Source organism: Vanellus vanellus (assembly GCF_965231255.1).
Source record: "Vanellus vanellus genome assembly, chromosome: 3".
NCBI lineage: Eukaryota > Metazoa > Chordata > Aves > Charadriiformes > Charadriidae > Vanellus > Vanellus vanellus.
This window is the reverse complement of record NC_138907.1, coordinates 58118277-58144034: the sequence shown is the minus strand read 5'-3', so window position 1 is coordinate 58144034 and position 25758 is coordinate 58118277. Positions and strand designations below refer to the sequence as shown.

Genomic DNA, 25758 nt, shown 5'->3' with positions numbered 1-25758 from the left:
TATAAGATTGTGTCAGATTTCTAGAATACCTTGTCAGCATTTTGTGTTGTCTCATCAGCTCCATCATTTACAGCTTGCTGTGGCGTAGTAACCAGGTTATAGTACCAAACATGTCAACAGACTGTGTGCAAATAAACAAAATCTGTGTTTAATAATACGTATTTTATAAAACCACTGTTAGTTACATTTAACCTTTCACTCATCTTTAAGCCCCAGTCTTGCAAAGAAGGGCTAATTAAACTCATTCTTGAGGTATTAGACACTTTTAGAAAGAAAAATCTCAGTGGAAGTATAAGAATGGCATACTTACTACATTTGCCTGGTTTTCAGAATTCCACTTTCTCCATAGGAATGTCAAGAAGTGCCTTCATCTTGGCTGAATGCCCAGATTTTATTTCATGGGCAATATCAAAAGCTGCTTCTGCTGCTGCAAATAACAAAGGCATCATTTGCCAAATTCTGTTTAAAAATTGAAAGTTCAAACTCCAAGAAAATGTTGCTAAATCCTGCAAATATTTGTAGCTTTTTGTATTTGTAAAAATTTCGTCCCTTTCCTCAAGTAACTCAGTTATTGGATTCAAGTTACTCAACCGTTGCTATTCTTGTTTTATCTATATACACATATATTTATATGTGTGTATGAAATTCATATTTTTGCATGTATTAGATCTGATACACAAGTCATGGACATATGTACCAATTCTATATTCTCTTACTGGAATAACTATGTAGAATAATTTGCTGGATAAGTTTAAGCAGGTATCACCACCTCCATCTGAATATGAGCAAAGGGCAATGCCCACATTATTGGGTTTTTTCCCATATCGACCATTGTCATGCTAATCTGACTTAAATTTGGTGTGATTTTTCTTCCCGATGTAAAGGAGCAGTTGTGAAACAAAATAACTAGCCTCTGCAGCAGATGTAACTTTCTGATTATTGGTGGTCTAATTTTTTTTACATAACACTTTCTCCAATATGAAGTGTTACAGTGATTTGTAGTCAAATTCTACCATATCTTACTGGATACTTCACTTTATACATCGTTTTCTCCAATATTAGAGAGAAAACTAATGTGATTTTTTTCAATTCAAGAAATTCAGCCTTCCAACAGTGAATATTCACTTTTTAAATAATGTCATCTACTTTTAAATGAAAGCCATCATTGATATCCCCTTCCAATGTAGATATGAAATAGGTTTTAGTGGAATGTATGGATTGTACAGAATATCTGTGGTACTGTGACAGATAATAAAAAAATAAATCCCTTCTGCAAAACATGCAAATATATACAACTCTCTATAGTGAATCTACAGAACTATAATTAGTGTGTAAGGGGTATGTTGTAACTCGCATCATCAATAAAATCTTGGCCGACTAATTTAAAGGGATGGTATTCCAAATAAATATGGTATATACTATGCCAATGAACAGGAAAGGGAAAGAAAAGTTGGAGCAGCTCTCCATAGTCAGCTACAGAGCAAACCTAGCACATCTGTTTTCCTAGTAGATCATGCGTAGCTGTGCAGTGTGTTTGGGACTATGTTCTTTAGTCTGCGGCTTTCTTCCAACTATAATGAAGGCAGATACAAAGGCAAAGGATTTTCAGCTGTTGTGCCACTGATTTGGTCCCTTGATTCTGGTTTCCAGCTGTATTTTCTTCAGCTGGACTTCAGTGAAATATTTTTGCACTTTATTTTCCTGCAAATAACTTGAATTTGAATACACTCTTATCAGTAAATGGCTGTTGACATTGCGATTTTTTTTCATTTTGAAAATAAATATGAAAAAATAAAAAGGCCAATTTTTACATTTTTAGACTACATCTTTTCTTAAAGCTTTCTCTAGCTTTAATGAGGGGGGGATAAACTTAAAAAAGAAATAACATGGAATGGTTTTTAAGGCTATATTTAAAAGGAAAATGTATTTTGGAATTTTGTAACATTCAAACTTTTCTGATGAATTTTTAATATTTTCAGTGAAATAGAAAACGTGTGTTTTGCAAGCTGTGTGTAGGGCCTACATTAGCTTTGGTTTCTTTACAATGACTTGAAAGGAGCAGAAACTTGTATACTGGAAGTTAATGCTGTTAGGCCTTACAAGGGCATTAGACTACTTACTCGTGACCAAAAAAGGGGTGCTTTGTTTGCTATCCAATACATACAAGACTCAGTCATAACCTGTCTCTGTTTAGCATACCTATAATGTATGTTTCAAAGAATATAAATCTATTAATTTTGAGGTAGTTGAGTCATATCTGTTGTTGATTCTTTGGCTTGATATTAAATCATTGCCGCAGAAAACACAAACTTCCTATAAAATGGGCAGATTGCTGTTATAAAAAGAACCAAGTTTAATAAAGCAGTCAAGCATTGGTGAACATGTGTACATCCACAACACATTGGTTTTAATCATTCTGCTCTAGCGACTAAATGACTAACATCTATGCACTCAGTTATCTCAATTTTTAGATGTGATATAATCGTAATTCCATATGAGTTCATAGAAATTTACATTTATGTTTCACAGAAACCATATTTATGTTACTCTTCCTTTCTCTTCCTGCCGTGATGATATTCTTGATGTATGGCTGATGAATGAAGCTGTACTCTGTTTCACTTCTCGGCGTCCCCACTATGGCGAATATAATTGTTTGACTTTGGGTGCAGACTGAGAGAGAACCGAGTTTGAATTTAACCGCACAACTTGGTCCTCTAAAACCAGGAGTTTTCAAAAGGACCCTCCTGTAGATTGAATAAGTTACGTTTTTATTCTAGCAAGAATATGGGCAGCTTCATTATATTAAACTGTTTATTCTCTCTAATTAATTTGGTTAATTTTAGTATTAAAAGCATGGAAATGGTGAAAAACAAGTGGGATCAGTTTGGCAATAATTTTGAAGCTCTGTCCGTCTGGATAGCTGAACAAGAAAAAGAACTGGAAACTTTGGAAACATCATCATCTCCTTTGGACATACAGATCAGCCAAATCAAGGTGATTAGTTCTTGTTATGTTTAGCATTAAAAGTCCATTTATCTGTCATTTTGCTAGAGGCCAAATGGGAGAACAGACATTTTACACGTTGCAAAACTCCCATGATGTAATGATGGCACGCTTTGTACACAAATATACCAAGCAGTAAGGTTTTACATAAACTAGGAAAATCCTTGCAGGCTGCCTTCTCTGTTAGTCTTTAGTTTACATATATGAAGCCTTTCTGTGTATGGTTCAAAATATTATTTAATTTGTACTCCTCTCATTTTTTTGAGTAAACTCAACTGGTGTACAAAATAGCTATATAAATGCAAGGTGTATAAAGCTTCTTTTTGTTATTTTAAAACATACATCAGCTAGTGGATATAGAATTTGATTTTAATCTTGCAAGCTAAAGTTATAACTTGATTTATGTATCCTTTATGCTGAAATAATAAAGAAACTATTGCTCTTGGTAGCTTGCAAACCTACATACCATTTATTGCTATTATATTTACACTGTCTTAAAATCTGTATACATTCCTGTAGATACACAGTGATTTAGTTTCTTATTGCTGAGGTGCGTATTGTCTCCAAGCATTGCATTTCAAGGGCTGACTTCCTATCACACCCTTCCACAAATGAAAACATACCTTCTCTGAAACTGCGCGCTTCTAAGGGGAGAGGGTTTTTCACTATGCAGAGCACACTGCCGTTTTCTTTTTTTCTGTGACCTACTTGCTCTTCAGAAAGTGCAAAGGTGTGCAGCTGCTTGCAGTCATGGACCAGATTGACACGAAGTATTTCCAAAGGATCCCTTAAGGCATTTGTTTCATGTGACACAAGCAGTTTATCGACAGATTTTCCCATTCTTAATTTAATCACAACTTTACATACACCAAATAAATACATTCTCTTGGCTTCATCATTGAAGAACAAACAATGCTTAAATTCTTCTTCATCACCACAGCAAGTCAAAAACAGTTTCCTTGAGAAATATTATATACGCTTTTATTCCACTGGCATACACTGTCATGTAGCTGTACGTTTCAGTGGTTACTAGATACGATACAAATGTTTAAGACAGGAAGTGCATCAAATGCTATTAATATTGCATTGCAGTATGACAACAGCTCTCGTCTGTCTAAATAGAGCCGAGTTTAGCCCTCTTAGTCCGTTCAAGCCAATTTCCCAGAAAGGCTGTTCCTTGCTACTTATGCAGATAATCGGTAATTTTTACACTGCGTTGCAAGTTTTTGATAATGCCAACATAAGCCTTCGTCACTTAAACATCATGACAGGAAGGAAGCGGCCAGCGGGTAATTTTTATAGATGTCTGAGTGAACAGATATAAAGCAGAGAAAATCCTCCAGATAAAGCCTAGGGTACGTCATTGTAACTCAGGTGTACAAAACAGCTTTACGAACTCTGATATGTGAAATGAGTCCTCTAATGTCCGATACCTGGACATAGCTGGAGGTCTTCTTCAGCAGCATTGCTTTGTGCCTGATTTTGAAGGATTTGTTATGTTTTGGTGTGAGTTTCCTGATGAGTTAGTCTGTGTCACAACGGTAATCAGCATACTTAATTCGTAAGTTCTAGTACAACGTATTAGTAAGGAATATTGCAATATGAAGCAAATACACCAAAAAAAACATGGTGTGTTCCATCATATCTTTGGCTGACCAGATAAAAAACCTGGGGTCAGATGAATGTAGCTATCATACAGAGCGGTAATATTCTACTTTTGGTGACACTGATGACTTCAGCAGAGCCAGATTTTCACCTACGCATTTATCCGAAATTCCTGGTGGACAAAATGACAGTTATCGCAAGTAGTTACCATTGGTGGCAGACTCAGTGAGAGTTTGAAGGCCTCAATTATCCACCTTCTTTTTATGTAACTGAGTGAATTTAACAGAATAGCGTGGGAGTAAAAAAGTGCTGCCTCATTTGTATCTGCTGCATTGTTAGATAATTTCAGCTTCAGGGCCGCAAATCCAGTATTTTTCCTCAGCACCATATTCTCATGCAAAAAAGATATTTTATAATCTGAATTAATTCAGAATATATTGCATAAAGAGGCACTATAAATGCTTACTGCACCACATCCTTTTCTGTACTGTCACCCTGCTAATTCTAGACTCTGAATGTTGCAGTAAGCTGCTCCTGAGCTTTATAATGGCAAGCAAGATACCGTATTTTTATCACAATTATAGCAGAAGGTGGGCACTTTCTATGCTTTTGTGAGTGCATTTTCAGGCAAGTTTTTAGTAGATGTCATATACATACATATCTTAGCATTTTTATATCTTGAATGCTGTTGCTTATTTCAATTTCAGCGAGCGCTCTTGGCTCTTGCAATTTCCTCCCAATGACTGTTTTTCACCACTTTTTGGAAGAGCTCTGTGGACATGCTACATCAGCAGAAATTAAAGGAATTCTGTTGAGAAAAAAATCTTATTTCCAGTTTCACTGATGCTCACTGAATAAATAGCCACTGAACGTGAAACACCATAAGTTTCCGTCTCCGATGTTGTAGCTTTCAGGTTTGCCTCTAATTTGCAATAAAATAAAAGTGAAAAAAAAATAGGAGACAGTTGCTGTCATGTAGCTGAGGAAACGTAAAGCCAGTGCTAGTTTGTCTTTCTGCATTTACTAATTGGTGTAGAACACAGCTGAAAACTACCAAAGGCCATTATCACTCTTGTTTCATGGTTTCCTGTTTATACTGTAATGTGGTTCTTTATATAATCGTATGCCTGAGAGCACACTCACCCTACCTCATCATCTAATTTAGTCTATTCTTTATTAAACCATAGAATTTTAAATTAGAAAATGCAAATCATCTCTATTGGTTTTCAAAACATAGCATGTTTTATTTTTTAAGTGCTTGAAAACTTATTAAACACAAGTAATCAACTGTTAGGGTTCAGGTCTTTAAAAATATTATTTTCAGTTATACACTTGCTTTTTTATCTTGTATTTATTTTGACTCTCTAAGAGAGTTGTGTATTAATCTGCTGTGAAGTAGGAGATGGTGAAATATGAACCATCTTGTCTGCTTATGAAAACATGCACCTCGGGCAATTCTAATTCCTCTTCATAGACACTGTTTTTTAAACCTTCTCCAGTGTTAATTTTAAGAGGAAAAAGGGAATTTACAGAGCATATTAAAGACTTTTATAACTAGTTATTTCAAGTGGTCAATGAACTCTCCTCTTTTACTTTTGTGGCGAAGATTATTAATAGCTCAGGTAAAAGAAGGAAGTAGAAAATACTGTTCTGATAATTAAAAAACCTATTGTGCTTCTTTATTTACTACTACTTTACATTTTAGGTTATTAATAAAGAAATAGATGGTAAAATAACTGGAATCTCAAAACTGGAAGAGGAAGCCGAGTCTTTTTCCCAGTTTGTTACCTCTGGAGAATGTGCACATATTAAAGCCAAACTGACCCAGGTCAAAAGGTATTGGGAAGAGCTAAGAGATCATGCACAGAGACTGGAAGGAACAATCACAGGGAATGCATCAGCACAGCAGAAATACGAAGAAAATCTTAAACAGGTAGAGAATGCAAAATCTAGTGGATTGTTTGCAGCAATTTATAGACTTACTCTTTATTTTTCCAAAATGGAATATAAAATGCATATTTTAATAGGATGGACTAGAACATACGAGTAGATCTGTAAGGTAACTGCAAGACTTCTATATGTAAATTTGTGCTTTGAATGACTTAAAAGGCAGGTTCAGGAAGAGACTCAAAAAATGATGCTGTCTTTTAGAAAACCTAAACGATTCTCCTGGATATTGCACTAATACCGCATCCATACTTCTTATAAACACTTTAGCTTCAATCATCTTGGATTGCTAGCAGGTCATAAGGAAAATAATTTAAATGTTTTTATTGCCCCAGTCACACGGAGCTGAGCACAGTTAGCATCTTGGAACTTCAAAAGGCACTCACCACTACAAAAGTTTAGGACGTAATGATATTTAAAGCATCATTTATGTATTTCCTGCTGGTTTTAGACTCTCCGGTTTGCCTTTTCTTCGTAGGTGCAGCGGGCAGTGTCCGAGTCGGAAGCTAAGCTAGCTGAGCCGCTCACATCATGCTCGTCAGCAGCAGCGACATACACAGCCCTTCAGGACTGCGCGGTGAGCACGTGGCCGGCGATTCCTGCCACCGAGTCCAGGGAAAGAGTGGCACACTGACCTCCTCACAGAAATGCCAGTAACCGGGCCAGGGGCTGCCTGGTGCCACAGAGCCCAGGGGGGAGGCAGGGGGAGGCAAGGGCTGCCTGTCGGGGTGGGCAGCCCCGGGGAAGGCTTAAGTGGGCTTCCTCAGCTATTTTTTCTCACCATGTCAATTCTCCATGGCTTGGAGAGTTTTTTCCCCGCTCCGGAGAAAGGAAAGCCTAGAAGTATGAATTAATCCTTCAGGTTATTGTTTTTAATTCTATGCATCTAAAACATTATGAAAAAAATAGAAGGTAAGGAACATGTCTGTTGGAGATTTGTCATGGAAGATCGTGAAACTTAGGTCTTGGTATGGGAAACTGTGATTTTTAACAAAAAAAATCACTCTGAAAGCAGTTTTTCTTGGACAATGCAGAGACTGGACAGAGTTTCAGCTCACAAACTTTTATCTGCGATGCCAGAAATCCATGGGTGTTTGGACATTTCATTCAGACCATTACAAAAGGAAAACAAACATTGGATTGGTATGCAAACTACAGAAAATCTCCAATCTCAGGCAATTTGGTCTAGCATTTTTGTCTGTGTCTATAAGTTTGTGATGCGTTCTTCCCACAATAACCATTATCTTCCTTTCTAAGAAAATATTGTAAGTACTTTTAGTTGTATTGTTCTTGCAGTGCCTCTGAACTTAGTGGTAACTACTTGCAAAGGCTGTATGCAAGGAAGACCTGGAATGTCTGCCTCAAAAACGCTCGATACTTCTTGAGGAAAAATATTTTGCATATGTAGAATTTATTCTGACAGCCTATGTAATCATTATCGTTATTGGCTTTTAAACATTAGGAATATGCTGAGTATGCTGTTGTAAACTCTTGTCCTGCCTACAGGATCATGATGATTCAATGCCTTAATATGAAATTATTTTTTGTTATTTAGTTTAAACATCAGCAGCTTGTTGCTGTATAATTCACATTTCCTCCTATATATGATTTCCTTCCTGAGTGTACTTATAACCATTACTACTGTTGTTATTATTGCACAACTGTGAGTTAGAACTTTAGTGGTCTTAAATCTATTTCATTTTGCCCTTTTCTATCTGATTGTACTACATATCAATCATTTTCATATGAACAAGTTTCCTGCCTCTCTAGAAATGGCAACAGTGGAAAGTCTAGTCAGCATCAGATGCCATTTCCATGAAAAAGACCTCGAGCTCATGCTGACAGAAGTTCACAGTAACTGCTCCTGACCTCTACCATGTCGTGACATGGGCTGCAAGTCTGGCAGTCCTCACCTGTTGTGTGAGCTTTTTGTATTTACTGTAAACTCTTTGACAGATGTTAGGGAATTTGGAGCTTTGTCCTACATGATCGTGCTGTCTCACATCCCCATTCAAAAGATCTGACCCTGTTGTTGCTGACTGGTTTTTCTTTAGCGCTCTTCTTAGGGAAGTCTTTCCCCACTCCAAGCTAGTTGATTGATGTGCTTGGGACACGTGTATCTAGGATAGATCTGAGTGAAATATAAGCTATGCGTTGACTTCATGATCTGGTGCACGTAGCGCTGCTCCAAACTTTGACTAGTGGTACAGAATTTTTCCCACCGTTGTTACTGTAGCTCTGTTGTTTATCTGTGGACTTCTGTTTCTTTTACATGTTCGTTAGGACCTTTGTCATACCGTGGAAAAACTGAGCAACTCTCTGGCCTCTCTCTCAGCCTGTGCCCGAAAGTTGGCCAACAAAGACAAAGCTGCTCAGGAGGTTGCAGCATTACAGCAGACATATGAAAAGGTGCTAGAAAACGCTAAAGAGAAACAGACCTTATTAGAGACTCTTCTGGCTCAGTGGCAGAAGTGAGTAGACTCTCACGTCTGCTATGATGGATACAGAGACTTCCCAGCGGTCAGTGGCTGAGACCCAGGGGATACCTTGCGTCGGTAACTCTATGTTGTGCTTTTGTTAGGCAGGAGAAGGAGCTCTCTGCCTTCCTGAGCTGGTTGGAGGGGTGTGAAGCTACAGCCAGGCCTTCGGAGCAGTATGTTTCTGCTGACAGAGTTAAACTGGAAGGTGAACTGCAGTCTCTGCAGGTACGATTCAACCAAAAGATTGTCCCCCTCCATTTCCTGGTTTGTTTCTGTGTCTTTTAAAGGATGGACTTGCTCAACCCTAGTCAGACAAGGAAGGACATTAATCTGCTTGCCAGAGGATTCCTTCTCTAGAGAAATGCCTTTGTTAGACAATGCTACTTTCCTTCTTTTGCATGTGAGGAATGTTGCTCAGATGACAAAATGCTCAAAGGTTTTGAATTCACAATGAAAGTCTGATTTCTGACTATTTTTTATTAAACACGATTTTTTCATCCTATTCTAAAGGATGCCTTCCCTTGGAATTTTTGCCATTTGTTTTTAGATTAATATGAAGCTGTAGGCCAAGGTAGCATCTCTTACACCCTCCGTGAAGCCAATGAGTCCATCAATTTAGTTTTAAATATTACTGAAGAGAAGGAAAATTATTTTGGGGGTTGATTTTTTGTTTGGGTCAATTTGTGACATTTCCTCATAATTCTGTTGCCGCAGACAAAATATGTTGCAAAACTTAGACTTGATTTTAGCCACTTTCATCATACAGTAGAGCTGTGTGGAAAGGTCGCACTTTGACATAAAGGGGAAAAAAAGCCCTCTGATGAATCCTTACTGAATTGCAGTTGCAAATTTAGCTGTCTGAAAGGTGTTGAGTACCTGCTTGTCCTAATAGACCTCAATTCCTCCAAGGATTTGACTGTGCTCATTCACTTGTTTCAAAGTGGTGTACTGGAAATCCTGAGCTGATTTTTTTTTAATTATTATTATTTTCATAATATGATGCCATATTTAATCTAATCCAATCTCCTGTTTTCCCAGGATTTGCGAGCAGATATTGAGTCCCGTGCTTCAGTCTATGCGAGCCTATTACAGTTAAATGAGACACTATTCCCAACAGCTTCCAAACAGTGTGTGAAAACGATAAAAGAAAAATTTGAAGAGCTGGATGAGAGGTGGAAAGCTTTACCACAAACTGTTGATAAAAGGTTTGTGCTTCAGAATGTTTTTTACATGTTAAATGAGGGTAACCAATATCCAGATGAGGAATCCGGAAGGCTCAGGAAGGGTCAGGAACACTGCCTCCTTTTTTGAAATTGTGTGTTATCATGTATTTAGATTTCCGTTGTTTTGATAATGAACGTACATATTTTCCTATTTGTAAGGGATCTTAAATAATAGACTCTAGGCAATGACATCATCTTCTAGGTGCTTTACCAATATGATTGTTTTTCAATATAAAATGATCTTCTACTAGCATTTCACGTTGAAAATTACGTAGAGAAATTTCTAAAGCAAACAGGAAGGTAAATGACAAGGTATTTTTTAAGGTGAAGGTTTAGAAGCTTAGTTCTGCTAGGTGCTGAGTGTTCCTCTGGACACGTTCCTCCTCTGAACTGTGTTCCTCTGAGCAGACTTGACCCTCGCTTACTTCAGTGGAAGTTGAGCATGCAGTTACTCACCCCCTGCCTAAATTCATGAGACTTTCACCTTACATGCAGTATTGCAGGTGATAGAGCAAACAGAATTACTGTGTCTGAAGATTGAAGTTTACCTTCCGTCAATATCATTCTCTTTGGTGGGACTACCCTCATGAAGAAAAGTTGAAGAACATACCTTAATTGTTTTGGGTATTTCTAACAGTTTATATGAGTAAAAAAGTGAAAACAGGGAAGAGCCAAACTGGTGCTCTTATTAAGTGTTATCTTATTCCCCAGTTAAGAAATCAACACAGCAGTCATCACATTTATAACATAAATTAACCTTTCCTTCTTTCCTTGCACATGGCATTGCTTTTAATGCTGTCCAGTCAGCTGTGGTTTTGATTATAGAAAGTGATTAATTTGCATCAAGTGCTTTCATATTTACACCTGACATCCTATAGGATCAACTTCCTTCAGTCTCTTGTTGCTGAGCACGGGCAGTTTGATGAGCTCCTGCTCAGGTTTTCAGACTGGATTAAGCAGTTCCTTGCTGAACTACAAGCCACTTCAGAGATAAACACAGCTGATCGACAACTAGCTGCATCTCACAATAAGGTAAACTTTTGGATGTAAATATTAAAGACAGAGAAATTGTACAGTGCGTTCAGCTAAATATTCATCTAAAACTAGCATGAGGTCACTTACTTGTTTGAAAACCGATACGCCGTTGCGGTCACGTACCGATTTCTATTATTTGACCAGTTTAAAGCAAAATTGTAACACTGAACTGTTCTTTCTGAAAACCCCTCAGTAGTACTTGTTTTGCTCATAAGTTTAGTGCTAGAATGTTTTCTGAGCTTTTGATTGGAAAAAAAACCCCAGCCCTATTTTCTTTCTTTCCTGTAGAACCACTCAGTGGAAGTCGAAAGTAAGAAACAGCAGCTACAAAGTCTGAAGGAACATGTAGATAAACTGTGTTCTTTCAGCTGTCCAGAGGACCAGCAGACGTTGCAGGGAAAGACTGAAGATTGCTTTCAGCTCTTCCAGGAGGCAAGTCAAATAACTAGCCAAAGACAAGAGGCTCTGGATCAGCTGCGGGTATTCCTGGAGCTCCATAGTGCTGCATCAGGAGTGCTCCACCGGCTGAGACAGACAGTGGAGAAAACAGGAAATATGGATAAAGCTAAATCTGAATCACTGGAGAAGGAACTCAGTGATGTTATTCAAGATCTTAACAAGCTGGAATCTGTTGCCATCAGTTTGGATGGTTCCCTTACTAAGGCCCAGTATCACCTAAAACACAGCATTTCTGAGCAGAGGACCTCCTGCAGGGCTGTGGTGGATAATCTGTGCTTGGAACTGGAGGCAGTTCAAAACCTGCTGGGAACCAAACAGAGTGAGGCAGAAGCTCTTGGAGCCTTGCGAAGATCTTTCATGGAACGTAAAGAACAGCTACACAAGAGAATTGAAGATACTGAGGAAAAGGCTGACAAGGAGGGCATGAAGGAGGCAACACTGCAAGCCCTCCAGCAAAGGTGAAAACAATAGTAATGCTTCAGATTGGCACTTCTTCATTTGCGTGCAGTCTCTAGACTTTTTATGATGCATTGGAGGCATGTGTGAGTTTTCTGCCTGGGTACCTTATTTCTCGCCAGGAATATATAAGTCCATATATCTACGTAATAAAATTTTGTAAGTAAGTGAGCCCTTTGGATGGAGGGAGAACAGGAGCAGAACACTTAGTGAGTCCTGCTAATCTCTTATATTGAAAGAACAGTCAAGAAAATCTTTGTCTCAGAAATTTATTTTTTTCCAAATGAATCCAAGCTCCAAACAGCTATTGAAATCCCATATACCACAATTATCTCTACTCTTACAGAATTAAAGACTGTACAGGTGCTGAAGGAATTTAAAACACTTACTATAAAAAGTATTAATCTAAATATTTGAGTATATTTCAAAGTCACTGTGTGCGGTGAAGGTATATGTATATTTATATAATTGTATAGCTGTATATGTATCAGAAAAATCACATTCTGCGCCCAGTTATAGCAGAACAAAATCTAGATAACACTTTGTTTTCTGAAGATATTGTAGGAAATGTAAGAAAAAAGGAACTTTATGCACAGTAACTCTAACAACAACTGTTTCATTCTTTCTTTATCCTCTTTCCTCTTGCAAAAAAGTGAAGAAAAGTTAATCTGAAACCTGCCTTTTAACTTGCAGATTGAGGATCTTTAACCAGTTAGATGAAGAACTGAATTCTCACCAGCATGAACTCCAGTGGCTCATGGACAAAGCAAAACAAATAGCCCAAAAAGATATTACACTTGCTCCTGAGATTGACAAAGAGATAAATCGCTTAGAATCTCTGTGGGAGGATACCAAGAAAGTTATACATGAAAAGTAAGTAGATCTTAGACTTAAGGTGAGAAAAGAGAGGGTTCTTCTAGTGGGGGAAAGAGACACAGTTATTTACAATTAATATCTTCTTGCCACATTAATGCCAATAAAAAACAGGGCTTGTGTGTTAAATACTGAGTAGAAGATAAAACACAGTATAAATCAGGATATTTGTACCAGTTGTAATTATACTATTAATAAAGCCACAGATAGGTCCTCAGGACAGTACTTATAGATATACTGGGCTTTTAGGTGCATGTTATTGTTTACTCTCCTGAAAGATGAGAAATCTCCATTGAGATTTTGCTGTCACTCCTACTAGCACATACTCTCCTTCTAGCATGTATTTTCCTTCTCTGTTGGATATGTGTTTCTGACAACCTATTCAGTGGTCCTAAATCGTTCTTAGGTTTAAGTCTGTCTGTCTGCTCGAGGGACAAGGCTCGTAACAATCATTAGTGGGTAATCAGTGATACAGGACAGTTTTGTATATCAATGAAAGTTGATAAAGAAAGGAACCAAAGAAACTAAAGACAGTTTCATCTAACCCTTTTCTTTGTCTTAGCTGCCTCTTTGTCATCTTTAAAGAAAACTTCTTCAAATGTTCTTTTTTAAATTTAGTGCTAAATTCATTCAGTATTACATCATCCTCAATGTGCATGAATTTTGTCTAAGTACAGAAACAAAACAGTTTTAAGCCCGGCTAATATTTCAATGGGCACATGCAATTTGGTGATCCCCATGTAACCACTGGGTTGGTGTACTGGAATGACGATTAAAAAAAAATTTCAACTCTGCTGAAAAATGATTTTTTTTCCTTTGGTTTATGTACTGTACTGTTATTCCATTTTCTTGATTGACACTATACAGATATTTATAAATATGCTGTCCCCTAACCAGATCCATGTATCATTTTCCTGCTTGAAAATATGCTACATGAATTGCATTTCTGGTGTTTTTTCCAGCTGAATTCAGTCTGGTTTTCTAGTGCATTTTTAAGAGATGTATCAATCTGAACTAAGTGGAAGAAAAAGATAACTTTGTTTAAAAATGCCCATCGCTCCTTTTTCTTAAGCACTGCTGCTAATTTGTATTTCATGTTGCATGTTGCTGCAACCCATTTTTCCTATCTCTAGGAGTCCTTAATAATAGTAAGCCAAGTAATTTCCACATACATATGCCAGAAGCTAGGCAGGCCTGGCAGTGAAGAAAATGTAAAATAGCTGTCCCTGCCTTATAGATGCATTATTCAGGGTAAACGAGTTGTCCAGTTTTCACGTACTGGGGTAGTTGTTGTCATCTTCATACCTAAAACTAAAAGATACTCGGGTACCTCGTGATTCCTTTCTAACATAAAAATAATGTTGGGGTTTTTTTTAATTATTAATTTTAATTATTTTGAACTCTTTTTTTCTCTCATATAGACACAATTTTAAACCCTCCTGAACCTGATTATTTTGGAGAGCTCTTTGGAGCATTCAGAGAAGAGCCAGCTCCTAAAGCAATTACTTCTCTTTCTTGGCAATGTCGTGTTTCCCAAAGTCCTTCCACTGACACACACTGTTCTTCAACTAAACATATCCAAAGTATTAGTCTTCCTTCTCTCTCTTCAGTATAAACACCAGGAATGGATTTAACAGTTTGTTGTTTGTTGGTTTTTTTTTTTCTTTTGTCCATTCCTGAACAGAAATAGGCTTTTCCGGAGAGGGGGTGGTAAAAAAAAAAAAAAATATTAGACCTGTTCTTAGCAGCAAGTTATTCTGTTCTCAGTAGAATGACAGGTAAGTTGGATGTAATGTATCAGACCCAAAAAGCATGCATCTGACGATTGGAGAACATCTTGCATTGCTTTAGCCTTTACTTCTGCTTCTTTCTACCCCCAAAAATACTCAAAGTTAGAGACAAGTTAAAAAAAAAAATGAGCTGTGAGTGCCAGCATCATTATAGTATGGTTTCCAGTCAGTGTGCTCAACAGTGTGCAGTGAGAAGCTTGAATTCCAGTTTCAGTCTTTCTTTTGCTCAAGTCAGTTGCTTTGATATCTGATATATGTGAGATGAAAATTCGTGTACTCTCTCTTCAGTGAGATGTTTCGTGATGTATGAACTCCCAGTGATTTGTAAAACCTGAATACTAATATTTCCTTGGCTGCCCAAAACATGCTTAGCACTGCATCCTGGTTTTCCCACGGTGAATCACTATGTTATATTCTCTTTCCTTCAGAAACATGACAACAAATAGTGCTAACACAGCCTTTTCACATTCCAGAAAGGAGCAGTCCTGCATTCTTATTGATCTGATGAAGGAATATCAGAGCTTGAAGTCAACAGTAATGAAAGTCATAGACAGTGCTGACAGTACTTCTGTGATCAAATCCATTTGGAAGGATCATGAAGATGTCAAGCGAACTTTATCAAAGGTAATTACATATGTTTTCATTTGAGGCATTTAAATGATCTTTGATTTAAATGGATTTTTCTGTTTGAAGGGTACCCTTGGGCTGTGTTTAAAGTTCCTTGAATTTACTGTCAAATCTTGTCACACTGACATTCAGGGTTTAAATTGTACTAATTCGGATGAGGAAAGGATTTAGCCCTTTCAGCATTTTGGTGAGATCCATTAATGTGTATTTGATTGTTGCTGTTTATAATTTTAACACCTAGAAATTCAAAATGTTAATTTGTATGGAAAGCATAAGTTATCTGCTCTTTATATAAAATACCTTGGGAATGTATTCTTATCATAGCATAAGAGGATATTTCCAGTCAACATACTTCAATGTTTTTCCATACTGGGTAATTTTTTTAATAGATAGACGTCAACAAAAGAAAATGAATTGTAGACATTTCTGATGTGTGCAATTCTTATGTCTGTCTCTCTCCCTACAATGACTTATTCCATGGGCTACAATGTTGCTGCTGGCCATTGAGCAGAGATAAGGAATGTGTATCCCTGCATTACATTCATTTCACAGGATCATATTTCTAAAATTCTAAATTCTGCTATCTGTCAGCCTGTCAGCAATACCGGTTCTGAGCTAAATTCTTTCCATTCATTCGAAGGGTAATTTCATTTGGAAACCTATCGAGATCTTCATTAAAAATTCTTCAGGCAGATCTGTGTAAACCTCATTCTAAACTGTGTGTATTTATGGCCTCTTTTTAAGAGACATTTTAACTAGAACTGAAAGCCAGAACAGAGCTCGCCAGTCTATCAAAGAAATGCATGTCACTTCCATGATTCCTCTCCCTAATGTGAGCCTTGGGCTGTGGAGAATTCCCTGCCACAACAGTGGCCACATCTAGGCCTGAAGGAGATAAAAGCGCAGTAAATATTTTGCACAACTCCTACCATAATAAAGCAGCCACAGCCACATGGCTGTACTGCGTCCAGATGAGTAGCTTATCATCTCAATGCTGATATGTAACACTTGTTAAAGAAAAAAAGTATGAGATGCTTACCGCGATCCTTTCTCAGTATGTTGTCATCTCTTTGGTGACAGTATTTTAAAGATTTCCCTACGCCTAGAATTGCAAACTTAGTAGCCCTGAAGATTTTGTCTAATTCCTCTCTGAACACATCTGTACTTTTGTTTTCCAGAGTGTCTAGGAGTGATGGGTTTTACAATCCTAAATTTTGTTTGCGACACACTCTGTTTACCCTGCTGTATTTCCAGAACTGATTTTAGTTACTACTTAGTCAATGACGGGTTCTTATTATTCAATTTTAGACCTGTAGAGTCTCAAGAATAGAAAGAATAATAAAAAAAAAAAAAACCAAAAACATTGCCTTCAGTCCCAAAAATAGCTGATTACCAAGTGGGGAACATTCAGAATGTAATATTCCCACTTGTGTGCTTTGTTTGTAAGAACAATCATACAATTTGATTATGCTCATGGGAAAACCATGTATTTTCTGGCATAGTTAAATATTAGATGGTATGCTGACTGAGAATTATCAAATGCATAATATACCGCAGGGCTAGGGATGATGGTGCCGGCAGAACTGGATTTTTCTTTCTTTCTTCAAGGCTTCATTAAACAAGCAAATATTTATGTCCACAGCATGAAGCTGCCAAGAATGACCTGAGTGAGAAACAAAAAGACCTGGATACTTTCACCAATAAAGGAAAACATTTGTTAGCAGAACTGAAAAGGGTGCATAACTGTGACTCCACGGCGATAAAAACAGATATGAACTGTACAGTGGACAAATGGCTAGATGTAAGAGTCTGGTGTTTATTCGCTGAATAAAGTTTTTAAGTTGGGCTACGGTTAAAGTATTAGTGTTTTCTTAGGATCTCAGAGTGCAACTGTTTAGTAAAGGTTACTCTGAAGTATATCTCAAAGAGTTAATCATAGGGATTTGGCATCCATTGTATGCACAAAGTTGTGACATCCATTTGACAGATTTAAAATGATGTCTTATAACAATGAACAAATCTTACTAGTATGTATTTGCTTAGTGCACACTTCTGAGTATAAACTTGAATTGGATTCTCACCTAATGTAAGCCAGCATTGTTTTATTCAAGCAAATTGGACTAAATAAATTCGGAGTGAACAGTATTAAGCTACATCATAAAAGATGTGAATATGTTGAGAAAGACAACATTATAGCAGAGAAACATAATATAAAAGCTAGTATTTTACATTTTCATATTTATACTGCTTTATTAGCAAATTTCTGCATTAGATAAGAAAGATAAATGCGGCTGTTTTTAAAGATAAAATTTATTTAAACATAGAACTCTTTTCTAGTAAAAAATATACAAATTTTTAGAAACAGTCACACGCGATTTTTGTTCATTTTATAATTTGGGTAACTAAATTGAAATTAGAATTAAGAAATTAGACCTAACTCTAAAAAAATTATTTTGCCTAGGCTTAGAAATCTAAAATCAATTTGTGAATGGTATTGATACATTCCTCTCCTAAAAGGTGTCTGAAAGACTTGAAGACAACATCGACCGGCTGAGTGTAAGCGTGTCTTTGTGGGATGACATCCTGAAAAGTGGAGACGAAATGGATGGATGGTGCAGTCAGTGCATTTCACAACTGAATGAAGGCATCAGCAACTTGAGTAATATCCAGAGAATGGAGGTCCTCCTGAAAGACTTCCAGGTGCTTATCCATAAATCAGTGATAAAAATGTTATGGACCAAATTCTCAAGTGACGTCAGGCACATAGATAAGGCTGTGCTGTTGCAGACCACCGTGTCCCCTGTTCAAGCGGTGGTACCATTAACCCAATGGCTAGCTGACAGCATTACAGTCCTTTTTTGAAGCTGTATACTTCTGACAGAAACAAGAATGCCACATCTCTTACTAAGTCTAAACTCCCTAGTTATTTTGGCTCTAGGAGTACATGACAGTGTATTCTTACAGGCACAAAAGTTTCAAAAAGCATGGCATTGGACTGAACTCTGTCGCAGTAGAAACTGATGGAAATTTTAGACAACTTCAGCTAAGTTAAAAAAAAAATGAGTAATTTTTAAAATCTCATCTAAGAAGGTAGATTCTCCAGGCAATAACAAAAATGTGCTGAACTGGAGAGAAAATTTTAATGTCAGGTTCTAACAACTTCAGTAGATGAGGTCTTTCTTTTCTGGATAGTGTTTTAGAAACCTAGCCAGTGTTCAGAATGCATTCTGCTTCTATTGGCTTAAAATATACAGGAGATCAACCGTAGAATAAGCCATATTCTACTTCATTTGAAATAAATGATGTCCTTAAGAAGGTGCACAATGAACATATACAAGTAGTACGATAGAATATGAAATGATGTTTCATCAGTATTTTGCTCAGGACAAGCTTTATCTAATGTCTCTCTGATTAGTATAGCAATCAGACCACCTAAATTCATCACTATTAAAACTGATTTGGAGTAAGAGCAACCAGTACCCAAACCACAGGAATACCTGATTGACAGGAGGGACAGAACCGCAGAAGACATGAGCAGTGTGTGTACATTTGCAGTCACAGAATTTATAGTCCATGACACTTTTTTTTTCGCTTTCTGTTGCAAGGGCAAGAGGAAAGGCAGTTCACTGACAGAAGGGTCCTGCCATTTCAGCAATGAGAAATAGATGACCATGGACAGAAATGATCAGTGTAACTTCTATATGGTCCACAGCAGTGGTCCCTTTCTCAGTCAGCCACCTAATGTTATATCCTCCCTAGCACAAAATACCCCCTGAGGATTCTTCTGGGGCCACTTGAACTTCTACCATTCAGGGCAGATAAATACACAATAAATACAATGTGCAGATATGTCAGTGCATATCATATATAGCAGCATTTTTAAATTCCCTTTTGAGGTTAAAATTTATTTCTGTGTCTAATTTTTTTTTTTTTTTCTGAGAGCTCACTTCCTTGTAATAAAAAACAGAGACCACATGTATTATACACTGCATGCCATTAAGGGGAACCTAACAACCACAGTAGATTTTTCCAGTCGAATAAACAATGACATTCCCATTCTTTATTCAGACTGTTTTAAGAAATTAAAGCTGTTAGTACATTTTAAGTGCTAAAAATGTGTGTGGTTATTCTAATGGAGGGGAAAAAAAAATCTCTGAACTGACTCTAATAAAGGAAAAGAGATGGGAGATTTTTAGAGAAGAAACTAATAGAACAAGTGTTTTCCCCCGGTTGCTAAAATTTGTTTACCTTTTCTTCCATTTTTGCAATTGTTGGAGCATCCTTCTGAAGGTCTAAAACCCTCTTGTAGATTGGTGTGCTTTGACCACATCTCTTTTACAGTCTGAAGTCAAGGATAAAGAACTGAAGTTGGAGCAGCTTAGTTCCAAGATTTCAGATCTCAAAGAACTGACCCATAGTCAAGAGCCTCCTGCAGATCTCCAGGTAAAATAAAGATATTGGTAATTCCAATCTGTGCTCAAATGACTAAGAAGAAACTCCTCCTGAAATTTCTGTCTCTCCTGCACTGCCTTTTTCTTTCGAAGTGACAGCATACGGCATTATTTGTATGTATCAGAAGTATTCTTTGTTCATATTTCTTTAGTTTGATTTTTTCTGAAAAAAGTATGCCAAAAAGTAATTGAACACTGGAATTGTAAAAATATTTTGTACTAAATCGAAATAGAGTAAATAGTTTATAGGGTAGCTGATCAGATATGAGACAGATGATACTCTCTATACTGTACAACATTAAGCCGCATCATATGTGAGTGCATACACAGTTTGCCTCTTTGAAAGAATTATAATGCAGTAAAGTCTGTTCATTTGCTTTATCAAACCAAAAGTATTCTTTAGTGGACGGGAATTAGTCAGCTGAACTAGCTGTTACAAGAGAGGGGTAAACACAGACCCTGAGGTGAGCTGTTGAACTTTATGATTGGCTGGGTCTGTGTTATTTATATTCTAGGGCAGATGCAAAAAAAAAAAAGTATGATTATTTTGGATGTTTGATTTCAAACGGAAATTGGTAAGTGTGATTATTCACTTTCAATGTCAGAAGTTTTAAAAGATAAGCTGACTTCTGCCATTTCCACAGGCAGGGAGATATCTCAGTAGATATTTATTTCAAAACCATTTATCAGATTTCAACAGAACTTAATATAACACTTAAGCCTTGTCCATATTTTGCCATGACTGTACACATAAGCCTAAATTAGAAATCAGATATAGGTCAAGAACCCTATAGTATAAAGTTTTGCAAATTTTGTGGGAGTGCTTATGTTCTCCCAAATTGTTTCATTTACATGAGAGGTTCAGAAAATTCAGGTTTAATCATATGGTTCGTAATAAATATCTGTCCACTTACAGAGAAAAACTTAGAGCAAATTATTTTGCAGAATATCACTTTTAACACACACCTATCTCCAACTACTAAATATGATAAATACAATAAAAAATTTAAATCACCCCTACAATAAAATACTTGTAGTTGATATAAAAATGAAAATTTGAAAATAAAGCCTCGCAAACTAAACATAAACAAATCCTTAATAGAATTTTCAGTAATTGCTTATTTATAAATATTACCCTATTATGACAGATTTGATTTACTTTTTATCAGTAATACGTGAACTGCTAGCATCTACTGTCGTTTCATATATGGCTGTCTTTGAACAGGTTAATGGGCAATATTCTAAATTATTTTTGTATTTTCTTCAATTTTAATCTGCCTTACACTGAGATTCTTTAAACCTCACTGCTCTTAAGTCTCACCAATTGATATTTCTTTTTATGGAGTTAGTTGTGTTTAGGTCATATTCTGTATATATGGCAAATTACTAAAGGAAAAAGATCAACTGTTTAATTTTTCAGAAGTGGGTAATAACTTCAACAGTTTGCAATCTGGCTTTTTATAAGTTAGTATACCTTCTTTGGATTACTGTATATCTAGGACTTAATCCTGAATGGCTGATATTTCTATTTATGTAAGTATCTTTAGTTATGGATGTAAAGAGAGAAAAATTATCATGTGTCACCTTACTAACTTCCTTTTTTTCAGCAAACATTCACCATAAGAAATGCTTTATTTAAATGCTTTAATACATAACATGTTGCTTTTAGTTTATAGAATCAGACTTGAGGCAGAAGTTGGAACACGCCAAAGAAATGTCAGAGACAGCAAAAGAGACACTGAAAGATTTCAGTACTCAGAAGATGCAGTTACAGAAGCTTATTGATCAGATGACAGACTGGTTAACAAAAGTGGAAGAGACACTGTTAAGCTGTGCACGTAACCCGGATCCTGAAGCTCTAGATAAAGTGAAGGTCGGTGCTGAAGAAAATGAATATGCTTTTTCTTATGCAGTGTTCTTTGGGTTCTTTGGGTTTTTATCAGAGTTTTTGCTAAGCATTATACTTAATTTTCATTTGATAAAAAATATGTATCTCCTGCACAGCTTCTAGAATATTAGCAAATAATACAGTGATGCTCTCTAAGAAGTTCACCACTGAACAAAAGTTCTGATCTATTAACTTGATACAAACCTTTAAGAAACTCATAATTAATAATATGGTCTTTGTTGTGGCAAGAACTGGTTTTGTTACACTGAACTCATCAGTCATTACTCCAGCATGTTTACAAGTCCGTTGACTCCCTTGCAATACAAGTTATGAACTTAAAACTCATCACAGTAAAAGACCCTGGACTGAACTCAATTTTAACACAAACTTCTACCTCAGAAGTCCTCCTCAGTCCTCGTATATAGCAATTCTTCTGTCTATATCCTAGAGCTCTCCTGATAGCATGATTATGCACATCATAACATGACAAACCACATAAAGATTTTTTCACTGTGAGTACACGTTAATGTTGATATACTAGCCAATTCAAGTTTCATTTTCAAACAAATGTTACTCTCTAAGTCAGATGAAAGCTCCCTTTCATTCAGAAGTCTCACCAAACACCAGTGTCGCATTGCATCTCGTGTGTACCTTCAGAATTTGCTGAAAATAGTTATTGCTATTCAATACGCCTTGAAATTTATTTATTTTTTAATAGAGTAATAAACCACTAGAAACAGCATTTTTCACATTTATGTGATGGCTCTTTAGTTTCAAGGATTGATCTCACTTGGAAGATTCAGGAAACGTGATCCAGTACTTCTTCCCTTCATTGTGTCTACGACTTGCAATAGACCACAGAAGGAAAGAGCATCTGGGAGGAGCAGGAATGCTTGAGAAAAAGAGAGGGCTCTTTTGTTTCTTTATAAATGTCATATTTGTGTTGTAACTTCATTTTCAGGAAACACAAAAGGACCTTCAGCTTCAGCAGAGCAGCATTGACTCAACCCGTGAGAACCTCAACAGCCTGTGTCGCAAATACCATTCTGTAGAGCTGGAAACTCTTGGTGGCACTGTCACTTCATTAATAAAGAAGTATGAAGCTGTGAATCTGCTCTGTTCCAGAACACAGGCCAGCCTGCAAGAGTCCTTGGAAAAACATTTCCTCCGTGAGTCTTCAGGCTTGTTAATATGAGCCGTTAGCCCGCAGCCGTGAATCATTCTGCAGTCTGCCAGAGTTTCCACTGATGTCACTGGCAATCACAACCTTATTTTTGTATGGAGCCTTTCAAAAAGTCCTGTTACCAAATGTTCATTTGATAACTGCTACGAAACGTAGCATTTTACAAAAAAAAAAACGGAATTCAGCTTTAAACACGTAATATGCATGAAAGGCAAGCTCAGCACAACCTCTTTCTTCACTCAGTACACATCTCTATTGCATACATACACTTTGTGTATTTGCCATAAAAAGATGTGTATAACTAAATGGAGATGGTCATAATGTTAAAAGTCCCCATCTGAAGTATTTCCTGGGCTCCCTGGATAGTCAGTGAAGAGAAGTAGGCAATTTATAATCTTACATATTAAGATATTTATCTAGATATTACTGAACATTAAATTGGGACGTATCATAGACCGAAAATGTCTGTCTTTTCCCATTGACTATAAAAGGGAGCCTAGTGTGGCTGTTCAAATTTGGATATTTACAGTGGAAACGTCTAACTTTTTGTGAAATGAATCCCACCCCCCAAGGTCATTGAAGGCAGTGAGACTCATCCTTTTAGCTTGTAGACACTGTTCCTGAAGGATAAAATAATTGTGGAAGACAGCTGTATAGTAGTGTGGCTAATACTGCTGCTTAAAAAAATATTGTCTTCTCTCTACTTTTTTAATAAATAAGATTCTATGCAAGAATTCCATGAATGGTTTTCTGGTGTGAAGGCTGCAGTAAAAGAATCTTCTGACAGGTCTGGAGACAGCAAAGCCATAGAGGCAAAACTACATGACTTGCAGGTATAGTGAACAAATTAAAAAACAGTAATTAGCAATTAACTATATGTATCCAATTATATCTCTAAAATAATTTGTAGATATTTATTGGTTTTGTTTCCAAAAAGGTAATGTAAGAATGGTTCGAGACAGCAATATGTACTGCAGAGGGAACACAGTGGAACCTGTGTCCACTCTTCTGAGATCAGAATTTAATTTCTGGAAGGTTTATGTGTAACTAAAGTGTTCTTGTTTGTGATTTTTAATCTTTTTTCCTTTTTTGCCTTCTTACTCTTATTTTCCTTTTCCTGCTTTTTCTTACATTATTGCTTATTCAGTCTTTCAGTCTTGTTCATTCAGTCTCATTCAATCTCTCAGTCTATTCAATCTTAACACCAATGTGTCAAAGCTTATCTGTGTAGATTTTCTATGGGACAGAAGACATACAGCAGACACCTACTGCAAACAGCCCCGATTCCCGAGGTGTATAACATCTTCAGGACGTGACTAAACTATCCAGAGAAAGACCTTGGGACAAAACAGAAAAATCGATCTCTGTCTGTGATACAGAAATAGAAAAATAGAGCTCTGTGAATTGTAGCACCACTTAAGAAAATTTTATTTGAACTATCTTTTAAATTTTTTTTCCATAGCTGGACATGGCTCTCATCTTGTTGGGGAAATCTGACCACTTCTAATAGAAATATTGCTTAGCTTTAGTTATGAAATCACACGTGTTTAAACTGTATTATTCCATTACACAGAGTGTGCTGGATTCTGTTAGCGAGGGACAGACCAAGTTAGATGCTGCCTGCAAGGAAGGAGAAAGTTTGTATGCTTGCTTACCCAAACCGGTTGTGAGCCATATTCAGGAGCAAATAGCGAAGTCTAACCAGAACTTCCAGGAATTCCTCAACCGGTGTCTGAATGATAAGAAGGCTCTGGAAGCTTGTGCCTCACACCTGGGAAGGTGAGTAATACCAGTAGTCAAAGATGGACTGCATGAAATTGTCCAGCTGCAGAAATACAGGGCATAATTCGAAATTATTTCCAGTTACTCAAGTCCTGTTTGCTTTTTCCTTTGGAAACATTTGCAAGAAAATGAAGTTCTCTGCTGAAAACAAAGCAACAGCTCTTGCCTGATTTGGTTAAAGAATGGAAGGTCAGGATCATATATGCGGAAGTTCTGTGTAGCTCATGCAATCCCAAATCAGCAGTTAGAATCTCAGTAATTTAAATGCAATTTCCTGGAAGGAAAAGGTGTGATGAATTTTCAAGTTCTGCCCTGGGGTTTAAAGATAGTACACTTTTTACACGGCATGCTTCTGTCCTATCCCATTCCAGACAGACATATTTCCTAAAGGACCTCATAAAAAACCCACTCTTAAATTATTACTTGGGGCTGGAATTGTGGGAGTTCAAATATTTTTAGGTATAACTAGATTCAAAACTGTTGCTCATTGAAAGCAAAGTTAGTGTAGCAGTAATGGGTAAAACAGCAAGATGAGATGATGTGCCTTCACATAAGGAAGTTTGCTGAGTTCTCAGTGCTTGAGATTCCAGTTACAATCTGTTGGAGAAACTGAAAGCACAACATTTCAGGTGTTCTAAGTGTCAACACTGACTAAAAGCCCGTTTTTACCCATTTTGTAACTTTAGACTAAATCATTATAAGGATTTGGAAAAAGCTTTCTTTTGGTCTGCCTTTATTGAATCTAGTAATAAATAAAAGCACTGTCACTTTAAATTTTGGAGTCTTTTTTCTCACTGTAGTTCCCATGATTTTGCTGAACATTTTTAGAGAGTTACTGAATATTTTTAGATTAGTAGTCACTGTGGAATTATGTTTTGTGTACAACTCTTATTCTCCAAGTATGAAAATGATACGTAGCTTTATTTTCCTGGTCTTGTGGATACTGAAAGAACCGA

General features: G+C 36.8%; 1 protein-coding gene across 1 annotated transcript in view; it reads left to right on the top strand.

Moving 5' to 3' along the window:
- Positions 1 to 25758, top strand: part of SYNE1 (spectrin repeat containing nuclear envelope protein 1) — a gene marked incomplete at its 5' end in the record, with an annotated part of 264160 nt that overhangs the window by 69005 nt on the left and 169397 nt on the right. Inside the window, 17 exons of the mRNA XM_082481847.1 lie at positions 2844 to 2994; positions 6314 to 6541; positions 7034 to 7132; positions 8839 to 9026; positions 9137 to 9260; positions 10074 to 10240; positions 11137 to 11290; positions 11582 to 12210; positions 12902 to 13081; positions 15345 to 15495; positions 17141 to 17299; positions 18016 to 18198; positions 19840 to 19941; positions 21619 to 21822; positions 22799 to 23006; positions 23741 to 23853; positions 24594 to 24799. Coding sequence (XP_082337973.1) covers positions 2844 to 2994; positions 6314 to 6541; positions 7034 to 7132; positions 8839 to 9026; positions 9137 to 9260; positions 10074 to 10240; positions 11137 to 11290; positions 11582 to 12210; positions 12902 to 13081; positions 15345 to 15495; positions 17141 to 17299; positions 18016 to 18198; positions 19840 to 19941; positions 21619 to 21822; positions 22799 to 23006; positions 23741 to 23853; positions 24594 to 24799 — 3246 coding nt within the window. The remainder of the gene's footprint in view (positions 1 to 2843; positions 2995 to 6313; positions 6542 to 7033; positions 7133 to 8838; positions 9027 to 9136; positions 9261 to 10073; positions 10241 to 11136; positions 11291 to 11581; positions 12211 to 12901; positions 13082 to 15344; positions 15496 to 17140; positions 17300 to 18015; positions 18199 to 19839; positions 19942 to 21618; positions 21823 to 22798; positions 23007 to 23740; positions 23854 to 24593; positions 24800 to 25758) is intronic.